At 43.7% G+C, this 24,630-nt stretch overlaps 3 protein-coding genes across 6 annotated transcripts in view; 2 read left to right on the top strand and 1 right to left on the bottom strand.

The window, feature by feature from the left end:
- Positions 1-6,922, bottom strand: part of LOC115456709 (protein moonraker-like) — a 118,848-nt gene extending 111,926 nt beyond the window's left edge. For all 4 annotated transcript variants that reach the window (XM_030185962.1, XM_030185961.1, XM_030185960.1 and 1 more), the window contains exons 1-2: positions 6,557-6,922; positions 4,007-4,161 (exon numbers count right to left, since the gene is read on the bottom strand). In XM_030185962.1, coding sequence (XP_030041822.1) covers positions 4,007-4,147 — 141 coding nt within the window. In that variant the 5' untranslated portion in view covers positions 4,148-4,161; positions 6,557-6,922. The remainder of the gene's footprint in view (positions 1-4,006; positions 4,162-6,556) is intronic.
- Positions 6,923-7,000: 78 nt separating this feature from the next.
- Positions 7,001-24,630, top strand: part of LOC115456837 (thioredoxin domain-containing protein 17-like) — a 531,330-nt gene continuing 513,700 nt past the window's right edge. Inside the window, exon 1 of the mRNA XM_030186164.1 lies at positions 7,001-7,035. Coding sequence (XP_030042024.1) covers positions 7,010-7,035 — 26 coding nt within the window. The 5' untranslated portion in view covers positions 7,001-7,009. The remainder of the gene's footprint in view (positions 7,036-24,630) is intronic.
- Positions 7,130-20,202, top strand: LOC115456838 (thioredoxin domain-containing protein 17-like). Its single transcript, XM_030186165.1, has 4 exons — positions 7,130-7,368; positions 10,383-10,464; positions 13,381-13,456; positions 17,989-20,202. The coding sequence occupies exons 1-4, from the start codon at positions 7,218-7,220 to the stop codon at positions 18,055-18,057; spliced, it is 378 nt and encodes a 125-aa protein (XP_030042025.1). The 5' UTR covers positions 7,130-7,217; the 3' UTR covers positions 18,058-20,202.

Consider the following 24,630-nt stretch of genomic DNA (forward strand, 5'->3'; position numbering starts at 1 on the left):
GCAGTGTAACTCCTGCCTCCGTAAAACGGAGAAATGGATCTCTACAGGATAAGGCCTACAGCTCCAAAACTCTCCTCACCAAAGAAATAGCGACCAAAAACACCATTTTCAATGTCAAGTACTTCAGTGATAACAGAGAGAGAGGCTCAAAAGGCGGCCGCTGAAAGGCCTGCAGCACCAAATTAAGATTCCGGGTTGGAAAAACTGAGGCACGCGGCGGATGTAAATGATTCACCCCTCGCAGAAAACAAATGATATCCGGGTGCGAGGCCAGCGAGGATCCCTGAAGACAACTCCTAAAACACGCTAGGGCTGCTACCTGAACTCAAGGACAGGCACGTCTCAAGGCCATCCTGTAAAAAGGCCAAAATAGCGGCCACCGAAGCTGACGCTGCAGTCAGCCCTGCTGCCTCACACCACAACAAAGGTTCACCACACCCGAGCGTAAGCCATAGAAGTGGAATGCTTCCTAGCTCGTAACATAGTAGCAATGACTTTGTCTGGATAGCCTTTTTCCCTCAGTCTTGCCCTCTCAAGAGCCAGGCCATAACGACCGAATCCTGACATAACAACCTCCGAAGAGCTGGCAGCCGCAAAGGATTGTCAACTTGAAGACAGACCAGATCTGCGTACCACGGATGCTTGGGCCAATCCGGAGCCACGACAATCACACGACCAGGGTGACGAGCCACACGACCTATTAGCCTGCCTATCATGGGCCATGGCGGAAACACATACAGGAGGTCGGACAGGGGCCACGGCTGAAGCAGAGCATCGATCCCCTGAGAGAGGGGATCCCTGCCTCTGATGAAAAATTGCAGAACCTTCGCATTGATTCCTCGAGCCATGAGGTCTATTGCAGGAACTGCCAACCTGGACGTGATTAATCGAGAACACCCGGAGAGCTCCCACTCCCCCCTGTCCAGTACGTGACGACTTAAAAAATCCGCTTCGACATTCAACGCCCCCGCTATGTGAGCTGCTGATAACAGGGGAAAGCGCTCCTCCGCCCAAAGACAGAGAAAGGACACCTCCTTGGCCAGAGCAGCACTCCTGGTGCCCCCCTGATGGCTGACATAAGCCACCGCTGTCGCATTGTCGGAAAGAACTCGAACCGGCCTCCCTGTCAGAATCGACCAAAAAGCCAGAAGGGCCAGATGAATTGCCCTCAGCTCCAAACGGTTGATGGACCAGGACGCTTCCTCCATGGTCCACAACACCTGCGCTGCTTGACCCAGACAATGGGCTCCCCAGCCTGATAGGCTGGCATCCGTAGTCACAACCACCCAGTCCGGGACTGCCAAGGGCATGCTGATCTCCAGCTTGTCACAGCGAAGCCATCACCGCATCGCTAGCCTGGTCGACAGGTCCCAGGGAAGGCAAACACTGTAATCCCCCAACAAGGGGGACCACTGACTCAAAGTGACCTCTGAAGAGACCGCATGCAACTCCTGGCCCACGGAACCACCTCCAGTGTGGCTGCCATGGAGCCCAACACCTGAACGTAATCCCAGGCCCTGGGCGCTTGAAGCCCCAATAGACTCCGCACCTGAGACTGGAGCTTCAGTCTCTGATTGACCGGCAAGAACACTGTGCCCGATCGAGTATCGAACCGCACTCCGAGATATTCTAGGGATTGAGAAGGTAGTAACTGACTTTTGTCCAAGTTGATTATCCAACCCAACGAGCGCAGTGAACTGACGACCCTGTCCGTCGCCTGCACACTCTCCTGGAAGGAAGGCGCCCTTATCAGCCAATCGTCTTGCACTCCCTCTCGCTGCAAATAAGCCGCAATTACCACCATAATCTTGGAGAAGGTGCGGGGCGCAGTCGCCATTCCGAAAGCCAGAGCCCGAAAATGAAAATGTTGGCCCAGAATCACAAAACGCAGAAATCGATGATGAGGCGGCCAAATGGGGATGTGCAAGTAAGCTTCCTTGAGATCGAGTGAGGTAAGGAACTCCCCTGGCTGAACGGTGGCCATGACAGACCAAAGAGTTTCCATCCGAAAATGATGTACCCGTATGGCCTTGTTCACACCCTTTAAATCGAGTACCAGATGAAATGATCCCCCTTTCTTGCCTACCACGAAGTAAATGGAGTAGCGGCCTAAACCTCGCTGCTCCAGAGGTACAGGAACTATTGCTCTGAGCTGGACCAGATTTCTTAAAGTTTCCTTGAACGTTGCTACCTTTTGCAGATCCTTGCAAGGAGACTCCACAAAAAACTCTGCCAGGGTTCGATAAAACTCCAGTTTGTAACCATCTCGGATGACCTCCAAGACCCACTCGTCTGATGTCACTTCAACCCATCCTCCGAGGAAAAGGGACAGACGTCCCCCTATCACCACCGGGAGATGAGCCAATACCCCATCATTGGGGACGAGCTCCAGTGGCTGGTCTTGAAGAAGCGCCACCGAGGTGGCTGTCTCCACGAAACGGCTGCTGCTTCTGAGGAAAGATTTACCCGGACGATACTGGCAGGCATCCCTAAATCGGGACCATGAGCCGCCCACACGGGAACCATTACGAGGCTTATCCTCAGACAAGCGGTGGCCTTTAGAATCCCCCAGATCCTTGACAATCTGGTCTAAACCTTCCCCAAACAGAAGCTTGCCTCTGAATGGCAAACGCACCAATGAGATTTAGACGCTGTATCTGCAGACTACTGACGAAGCCACAGCCAGCGGCGAGCCGCTACTGAAAGCGAAACCCCCTTAGCTTTGGCTCGAAGGAGATCATAAAGCAAATCCGCCAGGTAAGCTAGGCCCGCCTTAAGAGAAGGCAAAAACTCCACGAGCTCCTCCGGTGAGGCCGCTTTCTGCACCCAGGACAGACATGCTCTGGCCGCATAGGAACCGCAGACAGAAGCCTGCATACACAATGCCGCCACTTTGAAAGACATCTTCAACGAAGACTCCAACTTCCTATCCTGAGGTTCCTTAAGAGCTGTGCCGCCTTCTACTGGCAGTGTAGTCTTCTTAGTGACTGCAGTGATTAAGGAATCCACTGTGGGCAGACTCACGTAGGCTGCCAAGGGGTTCCACGGGGGGGGGGGGGGGGGGGGGCGAGGTAGGTACCTGGCCCCACCAGGTGTACCGTACTCACCACTGCAGTGAGCCCTCAACCCCCTAAGGGACGCTCAACTCAGCCCGAGGGAACGGGTGAGGAGCCCCAATCCAGAGCTGCAGAGCTATGTACCTTCCACCTGCTACATAGAGAGAATACTGAGGTTTGAGTGGCTACACATGACCACATATCTCTCTGTCTCCACCTGCTGGCAGAGGGACATAACCCACCAGTCTCTGGATTGATCTGTGGGATGCTATGGAAGCACACAGTACCATGGGAGTAAGGGAATTTACAGTCATTGAGGACAAAGGGATGGCAATTTTCAAAACTATTTTTGCAAGCAAAATGTTTCACTAGCAAAATATATTATTTAAAAATTGCCCACCCCTGAGTGCCAACAATAGCTTACTATTACTGGCATTTAGTGTAGACATTCTTGGGAGTTGAGTTACGGTGGGCATTCAAACAATGCATGTACTTTTGTATTTTCAAAATTATGAGCACTGTTTTGGTCAGTACATGCAAAAAAAAAAGAAGATACAAGTGTTTAAAGGTACCTTTTATGGAGGCAATTTGAAAAGTGAATTTGCATGTGTTCTTTCAATTTGAAAACTGGCATAACATCCATATGTAAAAGTTATCTGCAGACTTTGAAACTAAGCAAAAATTACCCCATGTACATTTCACAGTAAAAGAACACCTTATGATATAAGAGGACAAACTGACACCAACACACATACCCCTGTTTACTAAGTCGTGCTTGCAGCTGCCGGCGGCAATGCAGACACAGCCCAAAGTGAATGGACTGTGTTGATATTAGCGCACAGCTTAGTAAACGGGGGATAGCAGCAAAACAGTGAGGGAAAAGAAGTACATCAATATTACTCTCACATATGGTAATAGTGATGCATTAACAGATTTTCATCCAAGGCTACCTGTGTCTGTAGACGTGGAGGATTCCTCAGATTATTCTTGTCCGACCTTCTACCTGGTACAAACTGAGCATGAGATGAATGCGATATCCCTAAGTCCTTTGCATTTAACAGAGTACTAGGATGCTGAATATTTCCAGCCATCTTTTAGCATTTCTCTGCAGGGGTAAGTACACAAGACACAGCAGTTACTAGGCCTTAAAAATACAAAGAAATTTAAAAAAAAACCCAAAGTAGATTGTTACCAAAATAACAAATTTGATAAGCTTTCTAAAAATATGAATGATAACTTTAATATAGATATGCCAGATAATATATAAAGGGTAGAATTTCACAGTAAATGATAGCAGTCCATCCAGCGTGCCTCAACAAGGCGACCAGAACTGCATCTGCCATTCTGTACAGGTTACACGCATTCATGATTGAAACACTGGCATCAGAACCAGGGCAGTCGCAATTTGTCACCACGCCTATGACATATAGGCAGTTACATATGATGCCACAATACCATGCCAATAAGGGTCCTTTTATCAAGCTGTGCTAGAAAGTAGCCGGCACATGGTTTTGCTGCGCGCTCCAATCACTTTCTAGCAGGGCTGAAAAATGTCTGCAGTATTTTTTTAATTTTTTTTTTAATGGCCATATGCTATTTTCCCATTAGCAAGTGGCCATTACAGCCGAGAGCCCTTACTGCTGCCTATTTAGAAAGCAGCAAGGGCTCCCACGCTAGAGGGGTCATTTTCAAAGCACTTAGACTTGCAAAGTTCCATAGGTTACTAAGGAACTTTGTAAGTCTAAGTGCTTTGAAAATACGTCTCTATGTCTGCAGTAATTGGATATGTGTCCACGCTACTTGATTAAAGCAGGGACACCTCCTACTCTCTGCCCCCAGACAAACCTCCCACGTTTAAAATAAAAAAAAAAATTACCATGGGAGTAGTGTGCACTGCTGGCCAAACTATCGTGGCATGCCTCAGCAAGTCCCATGGTAGTGACCTTTTACCGTGCGGTAGGTCTGAATTACTAAAAAAGCCCCATAGTGCGAACAGTTGTTTTATTATTATGGCCTGAACACAATCACATTTGTTATCAGTGCATGATTAAACAATCTAACCATAATGTTAACTACATTTTACTCTCAATTTCAACTGTCTTTCCCTCCCCCACAGAGATATACATCACACACACTCATAGCATATGATATAAACGTGATATAAAATATACATACTTGAGCTTGACCTGCCTGCCATTTTCGGGACAGACTATAGAAGTCTGAAGCACTGGCTTTAATTCCCAACTAGTGGAGGAGTGGCCTAGTGGTTAGAGTGGTGGACTTTGGTCCTGGGGAACTGGGTTCGATTCCCATTGCAGGCACAGGCAGCTCCTTGTGACTCTGGGCAAGTCACTTAACCCTCCATTGCCCCAGGTACAAATAAGTACCTAAGCCGCATAGAGCCTGCCATGAGTGGGAAAGCGCGGGGTACAAATAAAAAAAAAAACTATTTGAGGTGCCTTTGAAGCCCATTTTGATCTGTCTTCACCTTTTCCAGGACATCTAATATAATAATTTGCTCCTGCAACGTTCCAATGTGTCTACCTGAGTTTCATCACTACGCAGCTGTTGATTACGATCTACAAACAGCTGATGACAGCACTGATGTCCAGATATGCGCCTACATGCAGACAACGGCTGATGATTAAACAGATGATGAAATGAGCAGCGAGGCACACGCTGATGAAATTCAACAACCTCCTGTCACTTTTGCAAGAGCGCAGGAGAGTCTCAACACCGTGCGGGCCTATCTGGAGGCCCCTGGATGTCAGTGCTATGATAGTTTTTACTGTCTGGCAGATGTAGTCTACGGAACTCACAGACACAATAGTGTACAGAGGACTATGACTGACTACTTCAAGTAAACCTAACGTCAGTTAACGGAGACTGTGTACTGTACATATGTTTATCAGATGTCAAGCTTCTTTGAGTCACAACGGTTAAGTGCACGCTCTGGTTAACTGCATGTATTTCTTGCATCCCAGACCCTTGCACTGTATTATGCATGTGCTGCTTTGCTTCAAGCACGCAAGCCCCAAAGCTATCAAGGCAGTGTACATTCAAGAATAGTAGTTATTTTTCTGTGTCTGGATGGGTCATAATCCAAGACTGTACCTGTGGCAAAGGAAGTGACTTGTGAATGATCATAAAGACCACTGCTCTACCAATAAGTCAATATTCACACTTAGTAGTCAGCGTATTTTTTTTTAATACTGGCCAAATTTTAAAATACATACATTCAGTGCCACTATATGTGTAGTCAGCAGCACTGAATATAAATGCAATATCCAGATTATTACAGATGCACATCTAGCTCAGTAATTTGCACTAGAACTGCTTTTTTAAAGGCACCATATGAATAGCACAGAAGCAGAGCAATTGCAACTGGCAGTGCACTTTTTGAATAGCCAGTAAACATACAGTTTCAAATACCAAAGCAGTTACTGAAGGCGGAAGAAGCGGGGACCACAGCCAACCGCTTTTTTTCTTATTCCACTTACCTCTATAGACTTTATTTACGTTCATTAAGTTCCTTCCTTCCTCCCTCTCGTGACACACAGGAAGCTGAAGGCAGATGCAAAAGTAACAAACAGCCAGGTACCGGTTCTATACACATTACTAGCAGGAGGCTTACGTCGGCGCCATGACAACAAGCGTATGCGTTGCGTACTAGGGGGCAACCGACGTCGGACGGGTCGCACAGAAGGACAATCTTCCTCCTTGTTTCGCTGTCGGAAGGTTTGATAGGGACTATCAGTTGAGTATAATGGAATTGCCATTTCAGTCACCTTCTAAAGACACGTTTCAGTGATCCTCTAAGTGCATTATTGCCTTATCTCTATGCACTTTTGCTGCCCTTGCGTGGACCCTCTCCCACACACCCGTTTTCCACGTCACCCAAAGTGATCCAGATGATCTCATTCATACCAGCCACTGCCTATACAACTCCCGGCATGCACCAGGACAAAAGCGGCGTCCGGGACTGGATGGAGGATGAGGAAGGCGCGGACGGAGGTGTCATCACGCGTCCTCCCTGCCACTGATGCGTCAGAGCAGAGGAGGGCGGGACTAGGTTCAAGAATCCTTCAGACAGGAAGTGAAACAACATTGGCTGAGTCTGGCTCTTGTTGTGTTCCTAGCTCAGAGCAACACGCCGAAAAAATGCCCCAGACGCAATATACAGAGGTGAAGGTTCGCGGCTACCAGGAGTTCATCCAGGCCCTGGAGAGGTTCAAGGACCAACTTGTTTTTGCCTTGTTCTGTGGATCCAAAAACGAAAAGGGAGCCAGCTGGTGCCCGGACTGCGTGGAAGGTTAAAAAAAAAAAAAAAAAAAACTTTTATAGTTTCTATTAAGGCAGGATAAAACATGGAAAAGAAAATAAGATGATACCTTTTTTATTGGACATAACTTAATACATTTCTTGATTAGCTTTCGAAGGTTGCCCTTCTTCGTCAGATCGGGTTCTACATGGAACGTTGCTACTCTTTGAGATTCTGCTGTGGAATCTTGTCACTCTTTAGCATTCCGGAATCTTGCTATTCTTTGGGGTTCTACATGTAGAGAGGTGTGGTAGCCGTGTTAGTCCACTCTTAAAGGTTATCAATAGAAATCAAACAAAATAAAACATGGAAAAGAAAATAAGATGATACCTTTTTTTATTGGACATAACTTAATACATTTCTTGATTAGCGTTCAAAAGTTGCCCTTCTTCGTCAGATCGGGTTCTACATGGAACGTTGCTACTCTTTGAGATTCTGCTGTGGAATCTTGTCACTCTTTAGCATTCCGGAATCTTGCTATTCTTTGGGGTTCTACATGGAACGTTGCTACTCTTTGAGATTCTGCGTGGAATCTTGTCACTCTTTAGCATTCCGGAATCTTGCTATTCTTTGGGGTTCTACATGTAGAGAGGTGTGGTAGCCCTGTTAGTCCACTCTTAAAGGTTATCAATAGAAATCAAACAAAATAAAACATGGAAAAGAAAATAAGATGATACCTTTTTTATTGGACATAACTTAATACATTTCTTGATTAGCGTTCAAAAGTTGCCCTTCTTCGTCAGATCGGGTTCTACATGGAACGTTGCTACTCTTTGAGATTCTGCTGTGGAATCTTGTCACTCTTTAGCATTCCGGAATCTTGCTATTCTTTGGGGTTCTACATGTAGAGAGGTGTGGTAGCCGTGTTAGTCCACTCTTAAAGGTTATCAATAGAAATCAAACAAAATAAAACATGGAAAAGAAAATAAGATGATACCTTTTTTATTGGACATAACTTAATACATTTCTTGATTAGCTTTCGAAGGTCGCCCTTCTTCCTCAGATCGGAAATAAGCAAATGTGCTAGCTGACAGTGTATATAAGTGAAAACATTGAAGCATTACTATGACAGTCTGACAGGGTGGGAGGAGGGGGGTGGGTAGGAAGTATGCATGGGGACATCAAAGCATATCATTGATATTCTAACAGGATGGGTGTGGATAGGTGAGGGGAGGGTGATCAACAGAGACATACAGCTTTATGGTTTATAATGGGCTAGGAACCCCAGATCCTTAAGTCCTTTCTGTTGGGTGTTAAAATATTCAATCATTCTGACTTCAAAGGTCTTACGTTCCTGTATTGTTTTAAAGTTACCTTTCAGGATTCTTACTATGAAATCACTGGTGCAGTGTTCTGGTCTTGTAAAGTGCTGTCCCACAGGGGTGGGAGTCTGACTGGCACCGGCTATCTTCATGTGGTGTCTGTGCAGATTAAATCTTGTCTTAAGCATCTGGCCTGTTTCTCCAATATAGCATCCTTCGTTACATTTTTTACACTGAATGATATATACCACATTGGAAGATGAGCATGTGAAAGATTCCTTTATGTTGAATATTTTTCCTTTGTGAATGACAGTGGGGTCCTGTGAAATGTTTTGGCATAGCTTGCAGCTGGATATATTACAGGGAAACGTGCCCTTCTCTTCCTTTTCAGTCTGTGTTGGGAGTTTACTTCTGATTAGCTTGTGTTTTAAGTTGGGTGGCTGTCGGAAGGCCAGCACTGGTGGGGATGGGAATATCTCTTTCAGTAATTCATCTTCTTGGAGTAGAGGCTGTAGGTCTCTTATGATTTTCCTCAGTTTCTCCAGCTCTAGCTTGTATGTCACCACAAGGGGGATTCTGTCTGTGGCTTTTTTTTTCTTAGTACTGTAGCAGATTTTCCCTGGGTGTTTGGAGGGAGGAGGCAATGTTCTTGGAGATTATTTTGTGGTTGTAGCCTTTCTGTTTGAAGGATGCAGTCAGGGTTTCAAGGTGTCTGTCTCTATCCCCTGGGCCCGAGCAGATACGGTGGTATCTTGTGGCTTGGCTGTAAATAATGCATCTGTTTGTATGTGAAGGACGGAAGCTGGAGTTGTGGAGGTAGCTGCATCTGTCTGTGGGTTTCTTGTATATAGATGTTTGTATAAAGCCATCACTGATTGAGACTTACCCAGAGAAATGTCATCTTCTCTCAGAACTTCTCAGAAAGAAAGTTAAGTGGGACCTTTCCTCTCTATATAGTTTGGATATTTCCCACCCTCCCTGCAGATAAAAGTACGCATTTATGGGTTTTGGAGTTTGTGTAGCTCCAAGTATCTATCGTTTTAAGTTTTGACTGAAGTTGTTCTTTGTCTTCCTCCCCCCGCATTAAGAGGTAACTGCCCTGGGCTGCCATCCTGGTACCAGAGGCCCCAAGCATGCTTGAAACTGAAGGAGTACATAAGTAATGCCATACTGGGAAAAGACCAAGGGTCCATCGAGCCCAGCATCCTGTCCACGACAGCGGCCAATCCAGGCCAAGGGCACCTGGCAAGCTTCCCAAACGTACAAACATTCTATACATGTTATTCCTGGAATTTTGGAGTTTTCCAAGTCCGTTTAGTAGCGGTTTATGGACTGGGTACAGCCTGCTAGTGGTCATAGGGTGCCCTTTCCCCTACCAGAATCAGCCATCCCAGTCTGCCTAATGGTTGAGCCTGCCCTGGGAGTGCTACCATTTTGGGTGCCTTTAGAATATAAATGTGCTGCTTGTACATAAATCCAGCCTTCTCCTTTACAAAAAAAAAAAAAAAAGCAAAACACATGGACAATGTGTAGAAACACTTTTTAGGATGTGGTTTAATTGTAACTTGTAGATTTTTATCATTAGCTTTCCACCAAAACTACAATTTTTCCAGATTTCTGCTTTCATTCTTATTTGTTGTACATGTGATTAATTTGAATTGAGCAATTGTTGTTTTAGTAGTTAGCTCTTCGCCTCCTATTAAAGTTTTTAAAGGTAAGAACATTTTTTTTTGTGCATTCTAGCTGAACCAATTGTGCGAGAAAATCTCCAGTATCTCCCAGAGGATTCTATCTTTGTATACTGCGATGTTGGAGAAAAAGCATAGTAAGCAATTTTGCATGCTCTGTTTTAACCTTTTTTTTTTTTTTTTTGTATTACAACTACTTATTTCTGGTAGTATTGCTAGTCAGATGCAGTGTTGTACAGATATAGTCCATTTTAGAAAGCATACATCTGAAAATGTGACTTGTCTAATTGTGCTTCTGAATCTGCTGGTATAAGTGTGTGTGTAGCTGTTCCCAAAGTTGTAGTCTGAATGGAGCAGGGGTGGAGTTGAGATTTAGGTGCATAGTTGTAAAATACGTGTGTGAAGATTGTACACTACTGGGAGGAGATCTGGGTGTTGTCTTTATAAAGTCACCCAGGCAGCTATGTTTCCTTTATAAAATGGGTGCTTAGAATAGATCTCTCTCCACCCCCCCCCCCCACCCCCCACCCTCAACAACAAGGGATAACGTCATATAACAGGACAGCTGGGTGAAATACCTAAAAGGGATCAAAGATGCTGTGATGAAACGCCTAGCCACCCACCTGGAGGGTCTGTCCCCAGCACAGCTCAGGTCCACCTGCACCTGCCTCTTGTGCTGTACACTAGCATCCTCCCACTCAGTTTATTCCCCAGTGAGTTCTAGGTTACTGGGGGGTCCCACAATTCCTAGAAAGTACCCACAGACCAAAACACAAACCACCAAGATTCTTAGTCTGTCCAGAACAGCAGAGTCAATAAACTAATCAGGTTTATTATCGGAGTAGAACAGAGAACCATATAAAACAGATGGTAAAGAACAGGAAATAAACAGGTAACTGAATATGGATCTCTAAACATTTATCTACTACCTAAATAGTACCTGGGGAGTTCAGGAACAAGATATAGATTCTCGCAGGTTATGAAGTCTTAACTGTTCCCAGGGTCTGAGGAAAAGAGAGCCTTCTCTTTCCACTCCCTTATCTGAAACTAAAAAAATGACCTCTTAGCTTATGCGAACAGCTTTTGGTGGGAAGAAGAAACTGGTACAGCTTTAACAAAAAAGACAATCGCTATCTGCTGGCCAATTAGGAGAAATACATGTCATCAGTAAAATAAAACAGTTCATTGTCTTAGAAACCCACTATTTCATTGCAGATGCCTAATATGCCTTTATAAAATAGGCATCCAGAACTATTTCTAATAGTGCACAAATCCTCTCAAATAGTTACACCTGCTCCAAAAAAAGATGTAAAAATTTGCATTTCCTTAGCCTCCATCGAGACCGGCCTAGGCCAAAAAAGATGTAAAAATGTGCATATGCTCTTAAGTGAACAGACATTCTATAAAATATGTGAATATATCCCATCCCCAGGATTGTTTATACACAGATCACATAAAAGTAGGTGCAGTGCTCATACTTAAGCATGCATAAGAGTCATTTTCCACATGTAAAAATGTTTTCTAAAATTACCTCCATAGTTTAAACGTAAAGAACCCTTGCACCTCTTTATGACATGGTAGGGAATATCCTTGCCCTGTGATTGGCTGCTGCAGGTTCCTCCCTATGCCAGTGTCCAGTCTAGCATAACACAGGTTAGAGTCCACAGTAGTGAAATTACTTATTGCAGTCATGCTTTTGAGAATGTGTAATAAGGCAGTCCAGGTTGTACACGGTAGCATACATTACTGGCTTTTCAAATTACTTTTATTTTTCTCATGGCCTACGTGGTGGGTAAGTGGGGGAGGTCACAAGCATAAGTATTTTTATCCATGTCAATCTGTTTCTCACCTCCCTCCAACCCCTTTCTCACTCTGTACTGTGGATCTCCCTCTCTTGCTTCTATTCTATCTCTAGTACTACTACTACTACTTATCATTTCTATAGCGCTACTGGACGTACGCAGCGCTGTACACTTGAACATGAAGAGACAGTCCCTGCTCGACAGAGCTTACAATCTAATTAGGACAGTACTGCAGCTGCTGAACACACCTTGTAGTGGTGTAGAGCTTGAGCCTAAAGGTGCATGCGGTTTTAAAAACAATGAGTTGAATAAGGACTTTGACCCTTCACTGCAGCTGGCAACCCCCTCAAAGCCAGTTTTCTGAGCAGTATGCAAAATAATTATGGATCATTGAAGTGATCTTTGAACAGTGTACATTTGGATATATAAAACAGGCTGGCAAGAACAATTCATTGATAGTGGATAAGGACTTTGGATTTATTAAATGGATTTTTAATATTGCATTACTGTGACAGATGTAAGGGGTTTTGAAGGGCAAAGAGAGGATGTGTAACTTAGTGAGCGATAGATATGGATTTCTATTAGATGTACGTGCAGGACGTCAGACTCACAGAAGCAAAAGCCTGCGCGGCCACATTGGTGATCTGCAAGGGCCGACTTCTACATGGAATGTTGCTAGTGGAATAGCAACATTCCATGTAGAATCTCAAATAGTAGCAACAGTGGAGGAGTGGCCTAGTGGTTAGGGTGGTGGACTTTGGTCCTGGGGAACTGAGGAACTGAGTTCGATTCCCACTTCAGGCACAGGCAGCTCCTTGTGACTCTGGGTAAGTCGCTTAACCCTCCATTGCCCCAAGTACAAATAAGTACCTGTATACAATATGTAAGCCGCATTGAGCCTGCCATGAGTGGGAAAAGCGCAGGGTACAAATGTAACAAAATAAAATAATGGACTAGTTAGAAAATGGTCTCCATTTAAAAATTAGAGCAGTTACAGATCTAACTAATTCCATGTTTGACAGTGCTAGTTAACTGCAGGATACACATTCATCTGTAACTGTGCAATTGCTTACATAAATAAATCTCTTCCCTATTTTTATATGTACATGGCTGCTAGTGCATGAATCTCCTCCCAACATTTTATATACTCCACTGCTGAATAAATACAATTTCAAACCCTGTGCACATGTTACCTGACAAAGTGAGAACAGATACATATAAAAACATGTATTCTTAATTTCCCTTAAATAGCTGGAAAGACCCCAACAATGATTTTAAACAAAATCTGAAGCTGACTGGAGTGCCTACGCTTCTTAAATGTGGGACGGTAAGTCTTGTTGTGCACTTTGTTCTTTACTGAGCCCAGATTGCACTTTGTCCGGTGAGAAGTATTTTACAAATGAATAAGTTGTTGGGTGGGCCCAGCCTCCCTAGCAGCTAAAAATAGCTCTGGAACTGGTAAGATGTTGGAAACAGGAAGTAGAATTGGAGCAGGGCACAAGAGCAGCTGGAGAAGAGGATCTGGATTAGGAAGTAGAGTGACTGTTCTTCACTCTGCTCCAGGCTCACCCCCCCTCCCCTCCAGGTTGCATGGAAGGGAGGGGCCAGAGCAGAATATCCCTGTTGCTCTGGAGTCTGGAAAGAAGTAACAGAACTGCATTTCAGTGGGTTTGCCCATAAAATTAAGCCCTGGTTTAAGCACTGTCAGCTCTTTCCCTTTCCACCTGCTACAGACCCAACAAAGTGTAGTGTTTGGAAAAGGACAGTGCTTAGTAATGCTGGCTTTCAGGAGATGGAGGGAGGAGACAAATTTAGGGTATTTTTCAACTGATCTTGTGTTTTAAATTAGATTAAAGCAGTGTTGAAGATTTTGGTCAAATGTAAGTGATCCAGATAATTCTCACTCCTTTTCTTATAAATCAGTAGGAACTTAATTTCAGAGTAGTTTCTTTTAAGATCCATTTTAAACCTGGTCATTAGTGAACTTCTCATGGGTTGACAGCTTGTGTCTCTCATTCTACATTCCTTATGTGACATTGTAGGGAAGAGAAGAGAACTGCAAATGTACTGGGTGAAAACAGGGAGACCCCAGGATCCAGGAGGACTGAGAAGAAATAGAGATAGCATGCAAATTATTTTAATAGCTTCTACTGGAAGGATCACAAGGGGGCACTGTTGCATGGACATCAACTATCTCTATATATAAAAGGCACCACCAACCTTCTAAATGAAGCCTCCAGCCGGCAGTGTGAAGGGGGAGAGATATCCGGTTTCCCCACGAGTGTCTGCCCCGCCCTCGCTCTCTCTGTAACACAAACAGTGAAGGAAAACACAGCAAAGCACGAAATCAAATCGCTCTCTCTGTAACAGTGAAGGACTCAGAGGGGGGAGGGGAGAGAGGGCAGAAGCCCTCACTATCTCTGTAACACAAACACAGCACAGCAGGAAACTTAACACTGAAGGACTGGACTCCGAGGGGGGAGGGGAGAGAGGGCAGAAGCCCTCACTATCTCTGTAACACAGCACAGCAGGAAACTTAACACTGAAGGACTCGACTCCGAGGGGGGAGGGGAGAGAGGGCAGGGACACACACACTCCCACATGCACACAGAAGAAAACCTTGCTAGCCCCCGTTTCATTTGCATCAGAAACAGGGCTTTTTTACTAGTAGATTAATAGTGTATAACCAGGTTGATTGTGGATGAAAGGCACAGGCTTCTCTACAAAAGAGGAGCAGCTGCAACAGAACCAATTTTACCAATAAGGTGGAGATCAGCGGCCAGCAAGAAACTGGCTGAAAGTGAGCTGGGTGTACACCATCCAAACCAGGTTTCTGCAGTAATAGGCATACTAAAGTCTGTTTCCACATTGTGGGAAACTATCCCCAAGATAAAGAAGCCCTCCCTCTGTCTATGTGAATGTTTATTGTTTAACATGCTGTACACTGCCTTGGATGATACTGGTTCAAAAACATGACTAATGGAAAAAAGGAAATGTTTTAAGTAGAGGTGGGCATGTAGTACAATTAATTTAACTAGATTTGAACAATTTTAATGCAATACAGAATCTTTATTTATTTTAATGCACTACTCATTCCTCCAGGCCTGTACAGCCTGAACCAGCATGCACAGCGGGACCAGGCCCTGTTGAGGGCAAGTGCCAAATATTTGCCCAGATTCTCAACCTCTAGGTCAAGAGGAACCATCTTCGGTTCATAGCTCACATCCTGAATTTCACATCAGTTATATAATGAAGTGACATGTGATCTGTGTTGTAATTGTATAAGGTGAAGGAAGTTGCTGTATCATCTAACAATCCAGATACCCCTATGACAAGAGCCAGTTTGATACAAACATGAGAATAATACGATAATGGGGCTGGTGATGACTGTCCTTCCCCCAATCAATATTTAATATTCAAGGCGGAAGACTGTCAGTTAATCTTATAATAAGCAACCCTCGTACATGGTACATCTGACAGCTTTTTCTATTGTGTGCTGGAACGTCACAGGGCTGAGAATAAAAACTTGCCACAAGTATATATGTAAAAGTGCAATATTATCTGGTCTGACGTCTGTAAAGTGTCCATCCCAATGCTACATTGTATACAGTGTAGTATTGCACTAGTGAAAGAGATACTTGGAAGGGAGGATGTTATTCTGTGAAATATCACACGAGTCACCCTGTGCCAGTTGGTTACATCTTTGTGCTCTAGCAGCGATTCTGCTCAAAAGTATCTTCTGTATTCAGGAAGAATACCATGTGATAATTGCAATTACGACTAAACGTTTTAACTCATGATCAGTTTCATTCAAAATTTTAAGCACTCCTTACCTCTAATTTTAAACCTGTGGATAAAGTCATGAGTTCTTGAATTTGATTACTCTTAGTGACTAAAACATTTCACATAGTCCTTCCTAGACACGTATTCTACAAGCATGAATTTATTACCCTAATTCCTTTAGTATATGCAGTAAACTTTTGTTTTTCAAAGTCATTAACTCGCGACAAGATTGTGAAAAATTACAGAAGGACCTTACGAGACTGGGCGGCTAAATGGCAGATGACGTTTAATGTGAGCAAGTGCAAGGTGATGCATGTGGGGAAAAAAGAACCCGAATTATAGCTACGTCATGCAAGGTTCCATGTTAGGAGTTATGGACCAAGAAAGGGATCTGAGTGTCGTCGTCGATAACACACTGAAACCTTTTGCTCAGTGTGCTGCTGCGGCTCAGAAAGCGAATAGAATGTTGGGTATTATTAGGAAAGGTATGGAAAACAGGTGTGAGGATGTTATAATGCTGTTATATCGTTCCATGGTGCGACCGCACCTTGAGTATTGTGTTCAATTCTGGTCGCCGCATCTCAAAAAATATATAGTAGAATTGGAAAAGGTGCAGCGAAGGGCGACTAAAATGATAGCGGGGATGGGACGACTTCCCTATGAAGAAAGACTAAGGAGGCTAGGGCTATACAGCTTGGAGAAGAGACGGCTGAGGGGAGACATGATAGAGGTATATAAAATAATGAGTGGAGTGGAACAGGTGGATGTGAAGCGTCTGTTCACGCTTTCCAAAAATACTAGGACTAGGGGGCATGCGATGAAACTACAGTGTAGTAAATTTAAAACAAATCGTAGAAAATGTTTCTTCACACAATGCATAATTAAACTCTGGAATTCATTGCCGGAGAACGTGGTGAAGGCGGTTAGCTTGGCAGAGTTTAAAAAGAGTTTGGATGGTTTCCTAAAGGACAAGTCCATAAACCGCTACTAAATGGACTGGGGAAAAATCCACAATTCCAGGAATAACATGTATAGAATGTTTGTACGTTTGGGAAGCTTGCCAGGTGCCCTTGGCCTGGATTGGCCGCTGTCGTGGACAGGATGCTGGGCTCGATGGATCCTTGGTCTTTTCCCAGTGTGGCATTACTTATGTACTTATGTTTAACATTTGGAACATTGCCCCTTTCTATAAGCACACTAACAGTAGGATTATTATAAGTTCAGATAATGAACACATGATAAATTAAAAACACTTATTTACTGCATTTGGAAACCAGGGGGCTGGTGCCATTTCATGCCTAGGTTTCTTTTTTGCTGCCAAAATGTGCATGTGGTGATGAGCGTCACTACTGTTTATATAAACCAATCTTTTGCAATTTCTGTATACTATCCCTATAAGTAATGGAGTCATTGGGTAACCACCACCAGCACTGCCCAATGGCAAAGCAGCTTTAAAGATATTTGGTCAACCAATGGGAGGACTGCTTTGGAAATGTTGTGACATAAGAATGTGGCATGATCTCTCTAAAATATTATGGTACCCTATTTGAAATAAGAAAAGGGGATTCTAAGTGATGGGAGCACTGAGGGCATTTGAAAAAAAAAAAAAAAAAAAAAGAGTCAGGATCACTGAGTGTTGCCTACGGAAGAATTGGAAAAGTATTGGATGAATAGTTCAAAAGGTAGTGGGAGAGGGGAGACTTGAATCTTATAAGGTCAGTTTTCTCTCTCTCTTTTTTTTTCTTGGTTTTGTCAGGAAGCTGTTAAAGCAGCTGCTAGTGTCATATAAAGAGGAACCAAGTAAAAATTACTGTTTCAAATAAAGTTAGCAGATAGGCTGTTCTTGGTGAAAACAATAATATATGCAGAACCTTGGGATGTTATGTACTATCTCCCCACCACGACCCTAGATAGAACATGAGAACAAAAGCGTACATCAGGCAGTTAATTTGAAAGGGCTACATTTTAAGGTAAACATCTTTTTTTTTTTTCTTTTTTTAGCACTGCGCAATTTACATTCTAGCATTGTTTTTCTATTAATATATGGATGTTGATAATCTTTCTTCTTTTCTTCAGCCTCAGAAGCTGGTAGAAGAAGAATGCTTTAAGCCAGAACTTGTGCAAATGCTGTTTGCAGAAGACTGAATGGCAGTTTTCTTCAGTGTGACGTGATCTAGAAATGCCCCTAACAAGACAGTCTGGACTGGAATATTGAAAGATTGGGCAGATAAGAATGATAGCAACTACCCTAACTGTGCCACAGTCATCTTTGGATATAACATCATACACTTTGTCACCTTAACAGGTGTTGAATCTCACTTTGAAGATAACTGTTTTCAGGTTGTATTTTGATGATCAAATGTATAATAAAAATTCTTAACAGGCAAGGTTCCCTCTTGCTGAAGCTTCCAATATTGCTGTATCCTGGTCTGTGACTCAGCCCATGTTGCAGCCTGCATCGAGCCAGTTGGTTTTTCAGGCTTACAATGCATATGTATAACATAGATTTGCATTTATTGGAGAACCATTGTCCTCTGAATTCTGTAAAAGTTGCTTGCTTAAATTTGGGCACAAGCCCCAATTTGTGTGTGCAATTTAATTGAATGAGCTAATTAGCACTGGTTTAAGCAATTGACACTATATTTAATTAAAATATGCACATGTAAATTTAGGCACAGAATCCATGCTTAAATTTTATGCGCAAGTTCAAAAAAGGAGCATAGAAATGGGCGGAACAGGGGTGTTCCTAAAATTTACATGGATGGTTATGGGATACGTGCCTAATTTAAGTGTGAAGATTTGCACCATGTTGCAGTTGGTGCAAATGGTTGTGCCTAAAGTTAAGCATGATTCCTGGGCATAAGCGCCACACTGCACATAACTTAGCGCAGTTCATAGAAGAGTTTTTTTTTAGGTGTCGTATATAGATTTACAGATAGGGGTGAATGCTCTCTGATGCCTATTTATTGTGGTAATCCTGAAAACCCAACTGGCTAGATGTGCTTCCAGGACAGAGTTGCGAAGCACTGCCCTAGTACTTTGAATTTCGTTTCAAGTTGTTAAGGGGCTGCCAGTGAGTCAGTTTGGCCTTAACTAATATGCAGGGGGAGATTTGAATACAAGGGAGATAAACAGGCATGCAAATCTCTCATGCATATTCATTAGGGATATAGTGAAACTATGACTTGTGGCCCTCAGAGATTTTAAGTTACTCTGTTCAGTTAGCAAAGTTGTTTAAAGAATAGGTTTTTTTTTTTTTGCATATAGTATAGGTATACAGGGAAGGTTTTTAATTTGTTTTGTCACTTTTTTATCAACTAGGATTTACAAAGTAAAAATGAACAATGTTTTTTCAGCAGGATGGAAGAATCCATATGGGATACCATGCAGTTCTCCACTTATTATTCAATATATTCCTGCATTCCGTACGCTTCTGATTGGAAAATTTAGGTTTTTGTTCTTACATATATGTAGATGACATTACTACCTGTAAAGCAGTGTTTTCCAACTAGTGTGCCATGGCTGCTCTCTGGGTGTGGCACAGAGTTGGGCCAGCTTAATTGTAAGTGTTCTGGTCTCGAGTGGTTGGTGTCAGGGAGCAGTGATTCATACAGCCTGCTTGTGCCCTTCTCTCTGATGTAACTTCCTGCTTCCACATAGGCAGATAGCGCCAGGGTTGTCGCAAGCAGGCTGTATAAATTACTGCCCCTGACCGCTACAACCAAAACTTCTTTTAAAGTACACTGGGGGGCAGGAGAGACAAGGGGAGATACCTGGTCGCCGGCTGGAGAGGAGACAGGAAGGAAAAATACTGGAATATTTTTGTGGGTATGGGGGAAAGAAGGTTAAATGCTGGACTAGGTGGGGTGCGGGTGAGAGGAGGAAGAAGGTCAAATGCTGGTAAGAAAAACTTCTGGACTGTGTGGGGGGAGGGAAGGTGAAATGCAGGACCATGTTGTGGGGGGTGGGGGTAGAAGGCAAACTGCTGGACCAAGTGTGAGAGTGTGCTTTGACAATTTTAGCACTGTGTAACTGTGCCGTAAGATGAAGAAGATTGAAAATCTGTACTATAAACGATGATATGGATCTATCCAGTCCTCAGGTACAAAATTGGCTTCTGTTAATTGAAACTTGGATGGCAAATCATTCATTAAATAAATAAGAATAAAGTGGGTGGGCAATCAGTCTATTCATAGCCCAGATCAGTCTGTGTGAATAAAAAGTGTACAACTCATTTTCTACAGTAAGGATTTTGGGAATCCTTTTTGATTGAACACTTGTCTGTAGAACCTCAAATCATTTTGTATTACATTCATAAATATTTTGATATGGACTATTCTGATTACTTATACAACACTTTTACTGGTTCAGGTAGACTACTATAATTCAGTTTATTGAGGATGCCTCAAAATTCTGTTGGAAAAACTACACAACATACAAAATACCTCGGAAGGTAATTTTCACTTTGCGAAAAACTGCTCATATTAGTATTATTCCTTACTATCAGAAATTGCATTGGTTACCTATGGAGGAGAGAATTTTTAAATTTCTTTGTATGCTCCATAAAGCTTTACATTTGCTACCATATATGTGTATGCTCTTTTTTTACTTTTTTAAAGCCATTAGGGGTTGTAGAAGTTACAATAATTCTATCCCCCCCCCCTTAAAAGGAAAAGTCACTAATATTATTCCACACTACTCTTGCCGACCAAGCATCCAAAATCTGAAAAGATTTACCAGAAGAATTACAATCTATCGCTATCTATTAATATATCTCTTGCAATTCTGTGTGTGTACTCAGTGCCTAGCACTCACAGAACGGGTCTGATCTCTGAAGGCTAGAGTAGTGGAGGAACTGAGTCAGAGAGGTTTAGAGAGAAGTTCCCCCTCCGGTCTAGCAACCTCTGTACTGCCATGGAAGAGAGGTCTCCTGAAGGGACAGCATCGTTACAGAGAGGCAGGACCTGCCCTCCACAGAATGCATTATTCTATCACACACAGACCATGACTCTAAAGTTTCAGCCTAGGAGGGAAGGTTAAGACTGCTGTTATAGTTGGAGATCCTATCATTAGACATGTAGGTGGCTGGTGGACTTGAGGATTGCTTGGTCACTTACCTGCCTGGTGCAAAGGTGGCTGACCTCGCATCTCGCCTAGATAAGATTTCACACAGTGCTGGGGAGGAGCCTCTTGTCTTGGTACATGTGGGTACCAGTGACATTGGAAGCCAAATTTAGGCTTTTAAGATACCGCATACAGCCGCGTGAAAAAGCAAGTGAACAAACTTTTGGAAAAAGAAACAAAAGTGAACAGTCATCTTTACTTTCTGACAATCTGCAAGAAGAATGACATCATTCCCAAAGGCCTGAGGATCAAAAATCCTTTGGCTACTTCCTACCCACCCCCCTCCTCCCACCCTGTCAGACTGTCATAGTAATGCTTGAATGTTTTCACTTATATACACTGTCAGCTAGCACATTTGCTTATTTCCGATCTGAGGAAGAAGGGCAACCTTCGAAAGCTAATCAAGAAATGTATTAAGTTATGTCCAATAAAAAAGGTATCATCTTATTTTCTTTTCCATGTTTTATTTTGTTTGATTTCTATTGATAGGCTTTTAAGTAGAAAGCTAACATAGTAGATGATGACAGATAAAGACCTGTACGGTCCATCCAGTCTGCCCAACAAGATAAACTCATTTTACATGGTATGAGATACTTTTTGTGTACCCGATTTGTCCTTGCCTTTCTCAGGGCACAGACCGTAGAAGTCTGCCCAGTACTGTTCTTGTACTAAGTTCTGAAGCTAACATCGAAGCCCCTTAAAATTTACACTCCAGCCCAACCATATATATTCAGTCACGATCAGGGCGTAGACCATAGAAGTCTGCCCAGCTCCCGTTTTGTTTCCAATTACCGGCCTCACCACCCAATCTCCACTAAGATTCCACAAAACCATTCCTTCTAAACAGGATTCCTTTGTGTTTATCCCACTCATGTTTGAATTCCATTCCCGTTTTCATCTCCACCACCTCCCGCGGGAGAGCATTCCACATATTCACCATCCTCTCTGTGAAAAAATACTTCCTGACATTAGTCCTGAGTCTGCCCCCCTTCAACCTCAATTCATATCCTCTAGTTCTACTGCCTTCCCGTCTCCGAAAAAGGGTTTGTTTGCGGATTAACACCTTTCAAATATTTTAACGTCTGTATCATGTCACCCCTGTATCTCCTTTCCTCCAAGGTATATATGTTCAGGTTGGCAAGTCTCTCCTAATACAGTTTGCATCGCAAATCCCGTACTAGCTTTGTAGCTTTTCTTTGGACTGCTTCCAGTCTTTTTACATCTTTAGCAAGATACGGCCTCCAAAACTGAACACAATACTCCAAGTGGGGGCCTCACCAACGACTTGTAGAGGGGCATCAACACCTCCTTTCTTCTGCTGGTTATGCCCCTCTCTACACAGCCTAGCATCCTTCCAGCCACGGCCATCGCCTTGTCTCTTCACTTTCAGATCCTCCGACACCAACACCCAAGGTCTGTCTCCTGAGTCGAGCTTACTAATCTCTCCCCTCCTATCCGGTATCTCTCTTTTGAGTTTCCGCACCCCATGTGCATCACTCTACACTTCTTGGCATTAAATTTTAACTAAGTTAACACTAAACTTGGGTAAACAAAATTTCAACCAGAGCACAGACAATTATAGCCAATTACAAACATGTGCTCCAGACATTTCTTTCTTTTCTCTTTCAATTTATTACAAACAAATCCCCTCTCACCAGTACACATACATTTACTGTTTGCAACATAAGCTCCACAAAAACTAACATTTTTATACACATAAGGCACTCAGTCCATCACTTCTCTCTTTTCAATGTTTCCCTTCATTCTTATCTAAGAAATGTTGTCTGGAGCACGTTTGTAATTGATTAAATTTTAACTGCCAGACCCTCGACCATTCTAACGTTCGGAGATCCCTTCTCGTTTCTACTCCCTCCAGGGTATCCACTCTGTTGGCTATTTTTGTGTCATCCGCTAAAAGGCACACCTTTCCTTCCAACTCTTCAGCAATATCTCCCACAAATATCAAACATATAAACGGCAAGTGACCGACTCACCTGCAAATGCGCAGTACAGACTTCCCTCTCTGTCCCGCCCTCGCGTCAAGACGTGATGACATCAGAGGATGGAACAGAGAGGGAAATTGAGTCGGACGCTGCCGCTGGAGCCTGGAAACAAACATCGTGTGCACCAACCTCCACCCTCCCCCTGTACTGACTTGACAGCACCTCTCACCTCCATGTGGAAGCGCTGCAGGCAGCAGCAGAGCGATCTGCTGCTGCCTGCAGCGCTTTCACACGGAGGTGAGAGGCGCTGTCAGGTCAGTGCAGGGGGCCCTGCGCGGAGGGGGGAGGGAGCAGTGGGCGAGGAGGGTAGCTGGCCAGGGGGGAGAGGGCATGGTTGCTGGACATGGGGTGAGAGCAGGACAGAGAAGAGGGATACTGGACATGGGGGGAGAGCAGGGTTGCTGGATATGAGGGGGAGGATCGGTGGACAGGGTGAGGCCAGGGGAGAGAGGAGGGCTGCTGGATATGGGGGGGGGGGAGGAGGCTTGCTGTACATGGATGGATAGAGGTGAGAATTATTACATTTTGCAAAACACAAATCTCACCCGTTTTAACGGGCTTAACGGCTAGTAAACAGAATAGGCCCCAGCACCAACCCCTGAGGAACTCCACTGCTCACCTTCCTTTCCTCTGAGTGGATTCCATTTACCACCACCCTCTGCCACCTGTTGGTCAACCAGTTTCTTATCCAGTTCACCACTTTTGGTCCTAAGTTCATCCCTTTCAGCTTATTCACGAGTCTTCTGTGGGGGACCGTATCAAAGGCTTTGCTGAAGTCCAAGTAGATTACATCTAGTGCACGTCCTTCATCCACTTCTTTGGTCACCCAGTCAAAAAAGTCAATAAGATTCGTTTGGCAGGATTTTCCTTTGGTAAAGCCATGTTGCCTCACGTCCTGGAACCCGTCAGTTTATAGAAAGTTAACTATCCTTTCTTTCAACAGCGACTCCATTAATCTTCCTACCACCGCCATGAGACTTACCGATATGTAGTTTCTCACTTCTTCCCTGAAGAGGGACCACATCTGCTCGTCTCCAATCTTGCAGAACCTCTCCTGTCTCTAAAGATCTATTAAATAAATCTTTAAGAGGTCCCACCAGGACCTCTCTGAGCTCCTTCAGTATCCTGGGATGTATCCCATCCGGCCCCATAGCTTTGTTCACCTTCAGATTCTCCAGCTGTTTATAAACTCTTTCTTCCGTAAACGGCGCAGTATCCACTCCATTCCCAGACGTTCCCTTGGCAGCCAACCGCAGTCCTCCAGGATTTTTCTTGTGAACATCAAAGAGAAATAATTGTTTAGCACATTCGCTTTATCTTCATCACTCTCCACATAACCACTCATTATTTTTCAGTCTCGCTCCTCTCTCTTCTCCTTTCTCCGATATATCTGAAAAAAGTCGTCACCTCTCTTTACATCTTTAGCCATTTTTTCTTCCGCTCACGCTAGCTGTATTTCCCTCTTCGCTTCTTTCAGTTTAATCTGATAATCTTTTCTGTGATCCTCTCGTTGCATTCTTTTCCATTTCCTGAACAAAGCCTCTTTTGCTCTTATTTTTTCAGCTACTTGTTTGGAGAACCAAATAGGCTT

Source organism: Microcaecilia unicolor, chromosome 13, assembly GCF_901765095.1.
Source record: "Microcaecilia unicolor chromosome 13, aMicUni1.1, whole genome shotgun sequence".
NCBI classification, from domain to species: Eukaryota; Metazoa; Chordata; class Amphibia; order Gymnophiona; family Siphonopidae; genus Microcaecilia; species Microcaecilia unicolor.